General features: G+C 34.7%; 1 protein-coding gene across 2 annotated transcripts in view; it reads left to right on the forward strand.

Moving 5' to 3' along the window:
- Nemp (Nuclear envelope integral membrane protein) overlaps positions 1-16590 on the forward strand; it is a 41683-nt gene that overhangs the window by 18172 nt on the left and 6921 nt on the right. The window contains exons 6-8 of one of the 2 annotated variants that reach the window (XM_069846244.1): positions 926-1050; positions 11926-12087; positions 14336-14401. In XM_069846244.1, coding sequence (XP_069702345.1) covers positions 926-1050; positions 11926-12087; positions 14336-14401 — 353 coding nt within the window. The remainder of the gene's footprint in view (positions 1-925; positions 1051-11925; positions 12088-14335; positions 14402-16590) is intronic. The other variant, XM_069846245.1, reaches the window with a different exon arrangement.

Here is a 16590-nt window from a genome sequence, read left to right on the forward strand (position 1 = left end):
TGTTCAGCCAATGACAGGTCAGCTTTGTACCGTTATAAAATCGCAAGTATTGATTATTCTCGGATATGCAATTGAAAGAGAATTAGCGAAAAGTCACGGAGGCTGGAAATCCAATACTGTCGCAGAAGGTTATGTTCTGTTACTGTAATAATTAGCGTTAATTGTAACTAATATTCAAATAAATTCAATTTGTCATCTCGTTTTTCAATGTCTAATTTAATTTCAATGTTATCTCTGTAGGTTCTTATGGCCTAGCAAGGTCAATGTGGACATCTGTTCCTCGGAAAAAATCAATACTTTCGCGTCTGCGCACATCTCACAACATACGGGACATTGCTAAAAATTAATAATATCAAGTTAGAAATATGGTCGAGCATAAAAAGTCGTATGAAACTCTCCTATAATGGTAATTAAGAAGCTCGTATGAAAATTATGAAACTCGCTTGCGCTCGTTTCATAAATGTCCATACTCACTTCTTAATTACCTTCATTTTAGGCTCGTTGTATAATGTACTATTAATTCATAATCTGAATTCTCAGGGGAATTCATACTTTGTAAACATATCACACCAATACAGGGTGTTCACATTACTACATTACAAACTTCTAGTGGCATTAAAGGGTGCTAGGGGAGCAATTTGGCATGAGTAACCTGTGTCCAGAAACTTGCTGCTTAAGTGTTGTAAACAATTAAAGCAGTTAACAAATATATCTGCTATTTGTAGCATTTGTCAGTACCCGAAATTCGAAACGAAGTTGGCAAAAGAAAATTCAACCTGAGAGCTAGAAAATCACTATAACCCACTAGCATATTTAGTAATAGGGGTATTACATAAGCTGATCCGGACTATATACTTGTACTTGATCCGTATTTCAATTCTTTCATCCATTATCTGGATTTTCTAACGTAATTTCCTTTTTACAGGGTTTTGCACTGGGAATGATTTTCTTCAGTAGTCATTTTCAAGAAGCAACAGTAGCCATCATTGTTATTATTTTAATTACTTACAACTTCCCTGCAGTATGGACTTCAAAATTGCAAGCATATTGGTAAGAGATGATTTGATTAATTTATTTTGGAAGTAGTGTTGGAACTGTCTGTTTTGTGTTATAATATGGTAATTCATTTTGTGTTTGTTCATAGGGTGAACCGTAAGTAATGCCATTAATTTTAGGGGGTTGTTCTTTGAGATATTCAAACAAAAATCTTTAATATAATTTTGCTCATTCTTGTTTCCTTTTTCAGAACAAAATTGTTTTATATGAAAGATTTCATAATGTGTTTTGGAAAAGCTATTGATTTAATTCCCAATATGCTCAATCAATTTAAGAGAGCAGTATATTGTGATAGTGAATGATTGAAAGAATTTTAGTTTCGGCCTTTAAATGTGCAGAAATTTGATCCGAACAAATGTTACATAAAATTCCTTTGCAGAATGAAAACTAACCTCGGAAAGTTACCTCTGGATAACAATTTGATCTCCCCAGACACCATTAAGAACAAAAGAGGTCTAATTGACTTAAGGAAACTCAGGAAAATTTTGCACTTTGAAGAATTTAATAAATGGTGTCAACTGCCACAGAAAGATAAAGGGGTCAGCTTATATCAAGACTTCACTCCCGCAAACAGCTGGGTCAGACACCATACAGGCCTTTCTAGCTCCGAGTGGAGAGATGCGTTAAAGATGACCGGTAATGTTGCTCCTGTACGCGCTATTCCAGGCAGAACTCAAGACAATAACCACTGTAGGCGATGCCACAGTGAGGTTGAAACTTTGGCTCGTGTCTTGGGTTCATGCCCATTTGGCGAAACTCTTCGTAATAGCAGACATCACAAGATCAGGTCTGTAATTGCAACATGCCTTCAGTCCAATGGCTACACTACTAATGAAGAAGTCCATGAAATAGCGGATACTGGAAGTCATCGGCGTATTGATATTATAACATTTAAACCTGGAGAGACAAAAGGTTATATTCTGGATCCGACCATCAGATTCGAGATGCATTAGAATCAACCTGAGGAGGTTAATCTAGAGAAAAGGAGAATTTATGAACCCACTATCCCTTATTACAAAACATCATATAAACTCAGAGATATAGAAGGCATCGGATTAATTGTGGGTGTTAGAGGGACCATAACAAAACAATTTGTGTCATTCTGTCATAAATTTGGAGTCCCAACAACAACAATTAATATTTCATTTTGTTGAAGTTTTGACTGATAAGCAAAGTACAATAGGTTAGGATTAAATGGGTCCATCTATTGCTTATCTATTAATATTGTATTGATATATTACAATTTATTGATCATGAACGTTTTCGGCACATATATGCACCATCTTCAGATGTTAAAAGATAATCTTAATACATACTTGATAATGCCATAATGGTAAAACATAAGTAACAGCGACATAACCGTTATATACTATTCAAATGACCTTATGATGACAATGTTCACACCGTTATTAATTACACACTATCCCTTCATAGTGAATTAAGCACACATACTGAATAAAACAATTAAAACAGAGATTTAAAAGCATTAGCTTTGGCAATAGCAGATAATGCTTGATAGATTCAAAATGAATGTCATTAATGTCAATCACTTAATTGCATTATAACGTTAAGATAATTAAATCTGATCAGAATAACTAAAACAAAATATAACCATGAGCTTTGACATACTGGCAGGTGATGCTCGATGAAATTGACAAATAAATGTCATAATATCAATCACTTATTTACTTTTTAATAAAACACGTTGAAACAATTAATCCCAGCGTATGTGGTGCTTACGTAGTGTGGTTTCAGTTGTTAGCAGTTTGGATGCAGTGATGTTATTATCTGGTATCAGCTTACAATGTTGAGTTATAACAATTTCATGTTGTCACTTCTCGAGTTTCAGAATAGCCAGGCATACTGTGAACACGTGAAATATTGGGACATTGTAAGTTAATGCTTTTTGTAATTTCTATATTTGAAAAGAAAATTATGGAAGTAACTTACGTGCAGAAGTTTGTTGAATGATGTGTTCATGTCGGTGTATCAATACAATATTAATAGATAAGCATTAGACGGACCCATTTAATCCTAACCTAACAACAATTAAGGAAATTTCTATTATAGCTTTGAAGGGTTCTCTGCAGATTTTTCGGCGACATTTGTATTTCAATTCAAATTACAGTTGAATTTTCTCAGTCTATTTTTTTTATCTGTATTTTTATAAATTTTCATTATGTGAAATATTATCTACTGCAAATTTTAGTTTCTTGTGAACAAATTTCTTGTAAGACATTTTGAATGTCATTTTAAATGTTACTGTTTAACATTCTTTGTCTTTGGAAACCTAACCAAGTTGAGGAAGATTGAATTATATATAATACAGTGCTCTCTTAAATTGACTGAGTATATTGGAGACTACTGTATATATGTCAATACTCTGAATCATCAAATAATCCGCTCACCCTAATTTTAGGAGAGAAAATTAAAAAAGTGTTTGAAGCGAAGTGGTACCAAACTTATTTCAAATAATGTTCGCAACCCAGTTTTTCTTTGCTAAATTCCAGAAAAAAATATACAGGGAGTATTCACGTATATACGGTAAATCAATTGCTTTCCCAAAACACGCTATGAAATGTTTCATATAAAACAATTTTTATCTCGAAAAGTAAGTAAAAACGCGCAAAATTGTATTAAACTTTTTTGTTTTATTAATATCTCAAAGAATAACCCCCTGAAATTAATGACATTGCCTGCAGTACACCCTATATTTATGTCGTGTGCTTTGCCTTGGATATGTCTGTGTGTGTCACCATTTTGAATGAGTCTGTAGATGCCTCTGCACGTTATCTTATGAGACTGTATAGATCTGACAGACAAACTAGGAAACAAGAAACGTGGAAAACATAGAACATTTTTAGGCTTTAAAATGTTGCAGTGTGTAAGGGGTTTACCTTGTAAGTTATTTAGTTATAGATTTTACACTTTTTGTTCGTCTAAATTTGTTAAATTTCAACAAGATTAATTTTGTAGTTCTTCTTCCTATCAGGTAGTTCTCGAAATTTGTAATGCCTGCATTTTCTTGTCTCCAATTCTCAGTTGTTTATTGTTGATCACAGTTGATTTCGTCATTTGAAACTCCTCCTACAAATAGGATTCCTTTTCCTTCTGTTTTCTTAATACAGTGGTTATTCCTACTTTGAAACTTTGTCTTTTCTGTTATTTCTCAGCAATTGAAATCCTGTCCCTCTATAAATTGATATTTCAGGTGAAAAAGTTCGTTTTTATCTACTTCCTCTGCATTGGTGTGTAATAGTAGGTACTAAAGTTATAGTCATGTGGATTACGTTTTAAGTTTCTGGTTTTATGTTACACAGAAGAGAGAGAAAATGTTGAAGCAACACAGCATTTTGGAATTCCTGCAATGGATTGGAAGTGGAGAATGTTGCAGAAGTTATTTCAGAGTGAAAACCTTCTGGATATTATTTTCCTGAGTCTAAACTGGAGTTTAATGTAGAAATATAAAAAAGTGGCATAAAACTTTGTCTTGTGAAATTGACTTTTTATATGAATTCTGTATGTGTGTTAGGCAGAAGTGTTAGTAAAACCTATAGTAATGAATATTAGTTGATTCATGAGAATGTCAGTTATAGTGATTGGACTACACTGTTACAATGAAGAATGATAACTTGTAATGGATAATAAAGAAAGCATTATTTGTAGTATTTCAGCTTTTTTTAGTCTTCATTTAGTGAATGCTGCTAGATAAATTAGATTATTATGGAATTAAAGGTGTTGCACACCAATGGTTTCACTCATATCTCATAGATAGGAAACAAAGTTGAAATCAATACAACTATGAAATCTGCATCGACATGGGGAACTATTAATAATGGAATTCCTCAAGGATCAATATTAGGTCCCCTACTTTTTCTAGTGTTTATAAATGATCTTGCCCTCCTAATAAAAGATGTAGGTCATCCCATATTATTTGCAGATGACCCAAGTATAGTAATTACAGCCAATAACTCCAACACATTCCAATCTTCAACAGAGGAAATTCTCTTCAATAAATTAGTATTAAATTGTAACAAAACTAACATAATTCAATTTAAATCCTGTCCAAATTCAACGTCGCAAATTTCTAGCGCAATAATTAATAATAGATACCTATTAGAAACAACAACAACCAAATTTCTTGGCTTAAAAATCGATAATGTGTTAAATTGGAAAAATCGTATTAAAGAAATTACCCCCAAACTAAATTCAGCTTGTTTTGCTATTAGATCTATGCAAAAGATAGTAAATATAAATACCTTAAAAACAATATACTTTGCATACTTCCTCTCGGTAATGAGTTTTGAAATAATATTCTGGGGAAATTTCACAGATAGTAACAATATATTTCTATTACAAAAAAAGAGTAATTAGAATAATAGTAGGTGCCAAATCTAGGGAATCGTGTAGGGCTATTTAAAAAAAACTACAAATAATGCCCATGGCTTGTCAGTATATCTTTTCATTAATAATCTTCCTCGTATGTAATCGTGAAAACTTTGTAACTAATTCAACAGTTCATAGCATAAATACACGTCAAAAAAATGACTTTCATACTCCATCGGCAAGTCTATCGTGCTATCAAAAAGGAGTGCATTATATGGCAGTAAAAATTTTTAATAGCCTCCCTATCGATATAAAAAATGAAACTCAAAACATAAGATTATTTAGGGCCAAATTAAAGAAGTACCTAATTTCTCACGCCTTCTATTCTGTAGGTGAATTCATGACATTCAATAACACTTCATGAAACTGATACTAAAACTTTGTGTTGTACTAGTAGACTATATTGTAAATCTCGTCTGTATATATTTCATCTAGACTGTGACTATAAATGAAGATTTTATAATAGTATTAAGTTTTTTGACTTGTTCCATATTCTAGCTGTAAGCATGTATGAATACCATGGAATGTTAATAAATACAATACAGGAAGAATACGAAGTGGAGAAAGTTGAAGTCCTACAAATGAAATAGATGTGAATTTCTATATTTTCTTCTTTTCCTTGACATTAGTATTGAATATTTATAAAAAAAAATGAAAGAACAAACAACTAGAACTATTATCATCAAACAAACACTGGTATATCATACTAAATAACCGACATTAAACAAGATCTTCTAAAAGAATTGCTACAGTTCTTCAGATTGACAGCATGGCATGATTGCATGCCAACCCATCACAATATACTAAGGTTGGATAAAAAGTAATGGCAACAGTTCGATATTTCTGACATGACTTTATTCACAGGAGTACAACAAATACGTACCTTCAATATAGTCGCCCCCCTTATTTATCACCTTTTGCAAAATGTTTGGAAGGCATCGTACACCATCAGCGCGTCCATCTTTGCCGATGTTACGAATTGACCGCCCTATAGCACGGATAAGTTCATCTCTGGTATTGTACCAGGTCCCTCGCAGTGGTTCTTTCACCTTGGTGAAAAGATCGTAATCGCATGGATCATATTGGGTGAGTACGGTGGAGTTCCAGAATCTCCCATTGCCAGTGTCGCAAGAAGTCCTTGACAGTAGCAGCGGTATGACTCTTTGCATTATCATGAAGAATGATGGGGTTCTGTACCACCAAGTGTCGTTTTCTTCTGAGGGCTGGACGAAGGTGGTGCTGCAGGAACCTGCAGTAGTAGTCTGCGTTTGCCGTCTGCCTTGGAGGTACAGCGTGGTGCAGTATTATCCCATCAATGTCATATGCCACAATGAACGTCACCTTCACGGCACTTTGTGTAGGGCGCACTTTCTTCGGACGAGAAGAACCTGGATGCTTCCATTCATTTGATTGACGTTTCAAGTTTGGTTGGTTCGTATGAGCGAGCCCAGGTTTCGTCCATAGCGACAGTTCGTCCAAGAAAGTCGTCATCTTTCCTTTGGTACCAGTCCAACTAGGCCTGTGTGACTGTATAGCGGTGCCATTGTTAAACTTAGGAAATTTCATGGGATATCCAACGCCTGCAATTTTGCGGTAACCCAGAATGTCTTGCAGAATGTGGAGCACAGTTTTGTGACATACTCCGACTTCCGCTGCTAACTCACGCGCAGTCCATCGGCGATCAGCATCCAACAGGGAAGCAAGGAGTTGAACTGTGTTGTCCTCCACGCGGGGTCGTCCTGAACTGCATCCCTGCCTTCCCGGAACGCTTTAACCCATTGTGTCACTGTGCAATATGGCAACGCTGCATCGGTACATGCTTCACGCAGTCCCTGAAAACATTCTTGTGCACTACGACCTCGTGTCACTTCAATTTTGATCCAGGAATGTTGCTCTAGTTTTGTAAACGTAGTCTTAGGGTGCTCGCACTAACCCTATGAAAGTCAACGTTCTACAAACTGCAGTAGATTGATAGAGTACTGTCGCTGCTGGCTGCACTAACTCATTTAACAGTCCTTGTTCATGTCCACACAGCTGGCAACTCTCGAACGCACCATCGTCACGTGACAGCAGTGTTGCCATAACTTTTTGTCCAACCTATGTAATATGGATTTTTATGTGACCAAATGTGCTTTCTGCAATGATAACTCTGTTGTGGATTGTATGTGTTCTGAAGTTGGCTTGTATGTTTGGTGATGTGAATGGTATTTTATAGCACACGAACTGGTAAATGCATGAATTTCCATAATTTCATTGTGTATAGCTTGGATGTGATATAACTGCGGATTGAAGGAGACAAAAGAATACATTAAAATAAAAAACCTATTATGCAGTTTGTAATTATATACTTATAGCTTTTAGAGAACCCAGAGGTTCATTGCCACCCTCACATAAGCCCCCCATCGGTCCCTATCCTGAGCAAGATTAATCCAGTCTCTATCATCATATCCCACCTCCCTCAAATCAATTTTAATATCCTCCCATCTACGTCTCGGCCTTTCCAAAGGTCTTCTTCCCTCCGGCCTCCCAACTAACACTCTGTATGCATGTCTGGATTCGCCCATACATGCCCATACGTGCCCTGCCCATCTCAAACGTCTGGATTTAATGTTCCTAATTATGTTAGATGAAGAATAAAATGCATGCATATGAAAAATGTTGCATTATTAACCACGGTAAGTGCACTTGTACTGAAATAAAAATATCAGTAATTTTAAAATTATGTACTATTATTACAAAATAAATATTGTGTTGTTTATGGGACACCTATTAAATTAGGAAATGGAATTTCCGATAATCGAAATAGTTCAGGTTAGAGAGGTTCTACTGTATAAGTCATTGGTACCTTAATAATAGTTACAAGAACTAATCTTAATGACATAAGATGTTCTCATAGAGAAACAAGTTTTATTTGTAACATCTTTCTTATGAAATGAAGGTGTTTGTTGGAGTAAAGACGTTTAAAGAGTCTTTAAGGAAACTTACTTGAACCCAGGAATTGAAAATTAGATATCTCCACTTCAGTAAGTAAATATCTATTCTCACATAGAACTACACCGCATTATGCAACTGGTGAAATGCATTATAAATTATGTGCATTTGGGAGGTGAAGACTTTAAATTTATTACCAAGGTCATTTGTAGAAAGTTATAGACATAAGCAGGTTAAGTTTCATCGTGCCAATAGGGAAATAATTTTTCAATAAGAGGAGAAGTTTTTGAGAGAGATTGTAGGGGTTTGAAGAAGGTATTGGGGGCTAGAGCCATAATTGTGAAGGTCTTGTGGGAAAAGAATGTGTATAAGCTGATGAGTGAGCACAATATTGTATGGAAAAGGCATACTGTTAAAATAATTAGAATTGGACACTTTTGTGCTCAAAATGAAGAGTTGCCTAGACATAATAATGATAATCAAGATGAGGAAGAAATTATCGGCTGTAGTACTTGTCAGGATGAGGATGAAGTGGTGGTTCACGGGTTAAGGGTATTATCAATGAAGAGGAGGCAATGCTTCAAGGTTAATCTAACGAGGTATTACTAGGAAGGTTAAACCTCTGATAAACTGCAATATTATTGACTTGATTGTAATTTTTATTTGGTAAAGGAGGAATGTAATGTTGATTGATGATTCAGAGTGGGTCGTGGTTGTTAACATTGTTTTGATACTTTACTTGATGGCTGTTTGTTTGAATAAATAATATATATGGAACATTGTGTATTTTTTTAGAAATATTCTTATGGAAATAATTCAAGTGATTATTGAATCATCAGCTTATTTTACTTCTTGTTCTCCCACTCCCTGCCTCCAATCTTCAAATATTAGTCTGTGAAGTCTGTTGCAATGATCTCAGTGAAGAATTTCCAATTGGTCTATTCAGTGAACGACATATAAATCTTCTCCCTTCCGGATGATAGTTCAATATGAATTTGAAGAATATGTTGCAATTCATTATTTCAGAATTGTTTTCCAAGTTTGACTGATAATGTAAAATGTATTGTATTCACTCGCATATTCCTCCCCACTCCCAGGAATTTCCCTACAAAATTTTTAGGACATGATTTTCAAAATTCTATTTTCTTCGCGTAATTTCTTCTTCTTATTTTAAATAAAATTAGACACAACTTTTTCCTTCAAGACTCTTTCGTGAAGAATTCACATATCGAAAAAATAAGCATGAATAACCCAAGTAACCCGGGAATTTTACTTGAAGCAAGTAAAGAGATAGGTTTGGAAGTAAATATCGAAAAGACAAAGTATATGATTATGTCTCGTGACGAGAATATTGTACGAAATGGAAATATAAAAAATTGTAAATTTATCCTTTGAAGAGGTGGAAAAATTCAAATATCTTAGAGCAACCGTAACAAATATAAATGACACTCCAGAGGAAATTAAACACAGAATAAATATGGGAAATGCTTGTTATTATTTGGTTGAGAAGCTTTTGTCATCCATCTGCTGTCAAAAAATCCGAAAGTTAGAATTTATAAAACAGTTATATTACCGGTTCTATAGTGTTGGTGAAACTTAGACTCTCACTTTGAGAGAGGAACAGAGGTTAAAGGTGTTCGAAATTAAGGTACTTAGGAAAAGATTTGGGGCTAGGTGGGATGAAGTTTCAGGAGAATGGAGAAAGTTACACAACGCAGAACTGCACACATTGTATTCTTCACCTGACATAATTAGGAACATAAAATCTAGACATGTAGCATTTATGGGCGAATTCAGAAATGCATATAGAGTGTTAGTTGGAAGGCCAGAGGGAAAAAGACCTTTGACGAGGCCGAGACATAGATGGGAGGATAATATTAAAATGGATTTGAGGGATGTGGGATATAATGGTAGGGACTGGATTAATCTTGCACAGGTTACGGACCGATGGCGGGCATACGTGAGGGCAGCAATGAACCTCCGGGTTCCTTAAAAGCTGTAAGTAAGTAAGTAATTAACCCATAGTCTTTAGCCATCCCTTTTGTAATGAAAAACGACTACGATTTCTCTGATGACACAAAAGATAATTTGGATTTGTATTCTGTTGAAAGTAGTACAATGTAAAATACATATACATTTATTTTCTTTATGTAATTAAAGAAATTAATTTTAATACGAATATTTTATGCACAAAGTTTAAAATCGTCATCTGTGTTTAGTTAAGTAAAGTCCAAACTAAAGGCTAATGACATTCATTGGTACAAAGGAAAGCCATAAAATTGTCTGTAATTACAGATATATGCATATATATATGCATATATATATATATATATATATATATATATATATTTGTAACTATTAGTATTAAACAATGATTTAATTAGTACATTAGTTTGATGTTATTTATGACCGGACTATTTGTGATATTTTGTTGTTCTCGCGTAATTACCCCCCCCCCCCTCGATTTTTTATCTCCGAATTTTTAGAGAAAAAGTTGGGGAAATTATGCGAGTAAATACGGTAATTCATAGTGCTAGAATGTTGAATTAGTCAATTAAATTTTAATTTAAAGTTTAAGCGACACTTGGTGTAATGTTCTCAAAAATATCAGTTTATAAGCAATGCATATTGTCAATTGTATTGTATTATATTGTATTTATTAACATTCCATGGTATTCATACATGCTTAGAGCTAGAATATGGAATAAGTAAAAAAACTTAATACTATTATAAAGCCTTAATTTATAGTCACAGTCTAGATGAAATGTATAAAGACGAGATTTACAATATAGTCTATTAGTACAACACAAAGTTTTAGTATCAATTTCATGAAGCATTATTGAATGTCATGAATTCACCTACAGAATAGAAAGTCCTAAATAATGTTATGTTTTGAGCTTCATTTTTTATATAGATAGGGAGGATATTAAACATTTTTACTGCCATATAACGCACTCCTTTTTGATAGCACGATAGACTTGCCGATGGAGTATGAAAGTCATTTTTTGACGTGTATTTATGCTATGAACTGTTGAATTAGTTACAAAGTTTTCATGATTACATAAGAGGAAGATTATTAATGAAAAGATATACTGACAAGCCATGGGCATTATTTGTAGTTTTTTGAAAACAGTCCTACAAGATTCCCTAGATTTGGCACCTACTATTATTCTAATTACTCTTTTTTGTAATAGGAATATACTGTTACTATCTGTGGAATTTCCCCAGAATATTATTCCAAAACTCATTACCGACTGAAAGTATGCAAAGTATATTGTTTTTAAGGTATTGATATTTATTATCTTTTATATAGATCTAATAGCAAAACAAGTTGAATTTAGTTTGGGGGTAATTTCTTTAATATGATTTTTCCAATTTAACACATTATCGATTTTTAAGCCAAGAAATTATTGCGCTAGAAATTTGTGAGGTTGAATTTGGACAGGATTTAAATTGAATTATGTTAGTTTTGTTACAGTTTAATACTAATTTATTGACTGAGAGCCAGTCACATTGAATTGAAATTACAATTCTTGCTTTTCTTTTTTGCAGGAAACGAAAATTTCCACCAAAAACGAAACTACTGACTGAAGATGAGTACTATGAGCAAGGTGTGAGAGAAACTGCAAAGGCTCTAGAAGAACTGCGAGGTTATTGTTCTAGCCCAGATTGCAATGCGTGGAAAACTGTGTTGAAGCTGAAGCAGCCTGTTAGGTAATGTAACTCCACGTGTTATTACTATGTTAAGAAACTGAACTTAATCAATATGTAGGCTAAATTGTGAATTTATTAGAATGAGTAGCAGCATTCTGATGATACAGTAACTCTGAATGATGAACAGTAAGTATGTAAAATGGAATTACAGTAGAACCCCTCTTATCTGGCACCAAAGGGACCAGGCTAGTTCCGGATACGAGATTTTGCCGGATAATTGAATAAATACTGGTATATACAAAAAAAAAAGTTCGTATTTCATTATGCCAAATGTTGAAACTGCAGCCGTATGAAGCTTATTTCTCTATTACTTGCTCATAACTGAATAAACATAAAAACTGTGTGGATTTTCCTTATTAAAACAATCACACAACACAAATAATACACTAATTCTAGATTCGAATATTTACTGAAAATTGAAGTTCGTGCGATCTTCCTAATGTGGCAACACTGACGGTCCGAACATAACTAAATGAAATGTTTGGATTTTCTTTATTAAAACACATCACACAACACAAATAATACACTAATTTTAGGTTTGAATATTCACTGAAAATGAAAGTTCGTGCGAACTTCCTAATGTGGCGAAACTGAAAGCCCAAACATAACTGAATAAACATAAAAACTGTGTGGATTTTCCTTATTAAAACAATCACACAACACAAATAATACACTAATTTTAGGTTTGAATATTCACTGGAAATGAAAGTTTGTGCGAACTTCCTAATGTGGCGAAACTGAAAGCCCAAACATAACTAAATAAACATAAAAACTGTGTGGATTTTCTATATTAAAACACATCACACAACACAGATAGTACATAATTTTAGATTCGAATATTCACTGAAAACGAAAGTTCGTGCTAACTTCCTAATGTGGCAATACTGACGTCCAGAACATAATTAATTAAACATAAAAACTGTGTGGACTTTCTTTATTAAAACACATCACACAACACAAATAATACACTAATTCCAGATCTATTAATTTAATTCATTTAAAAGGTTAGTAATTGTGATTGCCAACATTAGAATAGGATCGTCAAATCTCGACTTACCGAAGTCAAAATCTCAGAAGTTTTGTCTATGAACAGGATTTTTAACAGAGTTAAACTTTACTACGAAAGTCAACTTTGGGAAGTCTTCATTCAAAGTCTCGTTTATGAATACAGCCCTTAATATCAAAAGTATACATATATATATATATAATGGCCAACAGCTACGTCAGAAATTTTCACTTACTTTCTGTTCCATTTTGTTTGACTGTTATTCAGATATTTTTAATTTCCTGAGGATCTGCTGTTATAAAGTTTATTAGTTTTACTACTGGTACTTACTTACTCGTCCCGCACCGTGGCGTCGCGGCATCGCGCCTAGGACTCGCGTTACGGAATGCACGCTGGTTCGAGTCCTCATGGGGGAAGAAATTTTCTCATGAAATTTCGGCCAGTGTATGGGACTGGTGTCCACCCAGCATTGTGATGCACTTGGGGAGCTACGATAGGTAGCGAAATCCGGTTACGCAAACCAGCTATAACAGCTGGGGGGTTCATCGTGCTAACGACACAATACCTCCATTCTGGTTGGATGATCGTCCACCTCTGTTTCGGCATGTGGCTGTGAGGCCAGCAGCTGGCTGGTTGGTCTTGGCCCCTCGTGGGCTGTAGCGCCATGGCTTATTATTATTATTACTTAATTACTCACTCACTCCGTAGCACTACAGTTCTTGCAGAACCTTGACTGCCTTACAGATGTCATTCCAGGTCTTTCTATTCTGAGCTTCCTTTCTCCATCTTCTGACACCAATTTTTTCTTAAATAACACTCAACCCCATCCAACACCTTGCACTTGGTCCACCTCTAGTCCTTCCTCCTGGTTTACTTTTCAATGCTTTCTTTGAGTGTCTCATTCTGCATTCCATAGACATGTCCTAACTATTTCACATGTCTGTTTTTAATCAGTATGTTGGAAGAGATCCATGATCCAATGCTTTCGAGCATCTCAAAAGCTTCTGACAGGCAATTTAATCTTCTTGCTATTACATAATAATATAAAATGTATACTTTAAGGACATACACTTGTGCAACTGTATTGAACATGGTTTTACAATGTAACCTAAAACACATCATCTTGACATTCTTTGCTGTATGAACGAGTTTCAATAGATATTTAATATTTTCATGTATTTCTGTAAGTTTTCTACACCAACATTGTTACATCAAACTAGTTGATGCATCTTTTTTCAACAGGACAAATGTTAGTACGAGAAGTGGATCATGGATGTTTGAAGAAATGGAGATATCAGAAACCCTAAGGTTATATAGCAATACTGTATTTACTCATAGTCTCTTCCTCCCCTAAATTTCCTGCTTCATTGCTTAAGTCTCCTATTCTTGAATGTGTCCAGCTTGTTCACTTCATTAATGCATGACCATAAATTAACAGAAGAAAATAATTTATGGTAGTTCCTGGGTAGAGGTGGAATTTTCATTTCTGTGGTCCACTGAGCCTACTATAAAATTGAGTACCAGGTCTTTCCAGGGAATAAGACAGTTTGAGTATGGTGCTAACTGCAGGTTGTATTGCTTTTGTTTATCAGTGTACCAGCACATGGTCCTCAGCAAGGACTGTAGTTGCAACTGCCAGAACTAATACTGTTACAGTGCAATTAAACTACAAGAACACACTTATTTTATAGTAGATGCTGAAAATATCGACTCTCTTGTTTGGTATTCTTTGTCCCATGACAATCTGTAGTGACAGAAAGATTGGTTAAATAATAAATACAGGGTGAGTCAGGAGGAAAGGTACATGGTTTGAGGAGTGATAATATTGGTGATTCTGAACAAGAAAGTTGTTGTTGTTGTTTTCTAATACCAGGCGTTTGACAATAAAGTCATTTGACCTCTTGCACTCCAATATTTTTCAAAGATATTATCATGGCCAGCCACTGAAGCACAGATTTTGAGGTGTTCCGAATCCATTGCCTGGTTTGAGTTGCACAATGGGCAGTTAGGGGACTGATATATTGCAATTCTATGCAGGTGTTTGGCCAAACAGTCATGGCCTGTTGCCAATCTAAATGCAGCTACAGGCGATTTTTGTGGTAAATCGGGAATTAATTGTGGATTATGATGCAGAGAGTTCCATTTTTTCCCTTGTGTTTGTGTTATCAAATTTTGTTTGTTGAAGTCTAAGTATGTAGATTTAATAAATCTTTTCACAGAGTAATACATAGATTTAGTAACAGGTCTGTAAGTAGCAGTGCTGCCCTTCTTTGCTAAAGCATCCGCATCCCAGGATTCCACATTGGGATGGTATCCATTGGAATACAATTTCTTTTATTGAGTGATATTAATTGAGAGAGCATTTTAGTTATTTCTGCTGTTTGAGATGAAGGTGTGTGTTTAGAGACTATTGATAGAATAGCTGCTTTGGAGTCTGACAATATAACTGCATTCTTAAATTTATTGATGTGGCATAGAAGATTCCTGAGACTTTCACTTATTGCAGTGATTTCTCCATCAAATCAAGAAAGTTTATATAAACATATGTCCTGTTCTTAACGGTTTCGGAGAAATCTAATGGAAACAATGAGGAATGAGAAAAGTGCAGGTGGTAGTAAATTAAAACATTGTTGCTTATGTTCTGTTTAATTGTGTACTTTTCTTTACACAGTATGTTCAAAAAGTCCACCATCAACTTCAATGCACTTTGCAGCTCCTGTATACAGCTGCTGTGTTGCTGATCTGAGCTGATTCGGACATTCCTTTACTAGAACACAAACATGTAAAATGCGAGTGAGAAGGTCTTTCCTTGTTTTCACTTTGTGCTTGTACACTTCGCTTTTAAGTCAACCTCATACACAGTAATCCAATGTAGTAAAGTCGGGTGATCTTGGTGGCCAAGAAATGACTCCACCGTGACCGATCCAACGCCCAGGATACATTTCATTGATCCTACTACAACCTAATGTCGTTTTGGTTGCATCCGCATATGAGTGCTGGTGAAGGACATGAGACTGACATCCACTCGGTAATGAGTTTTGGAATAATATTCTGGGGAAATTCCACAGATAGTAACAGTATATTTCTATTAAAAAAAAGAGTAATTAGAATAATAGTAGGTGCCAAATCTAGGGAATCTTGTAGGACTACTTTAAAAAAACTACAAATAATGCCCATGGCTTGTGAGTATATCTTTTCATTAATAATCTTCCTCGTATGTAATCGTGAAAACTTTGTAACTAATTCAACAGTTCATAGCATAAATACACGTCAAAAAATGACTTTCATACTCCATCGGCAAGTCTATCGTGCTATCAAAAAGGAGTGCATTATATGGCAGTAAAAATGTTTAATAACCTCCCTATCGATATAAAAAATGAAACTGAAAACATAAGATTATTTAGGGCCAAATTAAAGAAGTACCTAATTTCTCACGCCTTCTATTCTGTATGTGAATTCATGACATTCAATAACACTTCATGAAATTGATACTAAAA

Source organism: Periplaneta americana, chromosome 14 (genome assembly GCF_040183065.1).
Source record: "Periplaneta americana isolate PAMFEO1 chromosome 14, P.americana_PAMFEO1_priV1, whole genome shotgun sequence".
Lineage (NCBI taxonomy): Eukaryota > Metazoa > Arthropoda > Insecta > Blattodea > Blattidae > Periplaneta > Periplaneta americana.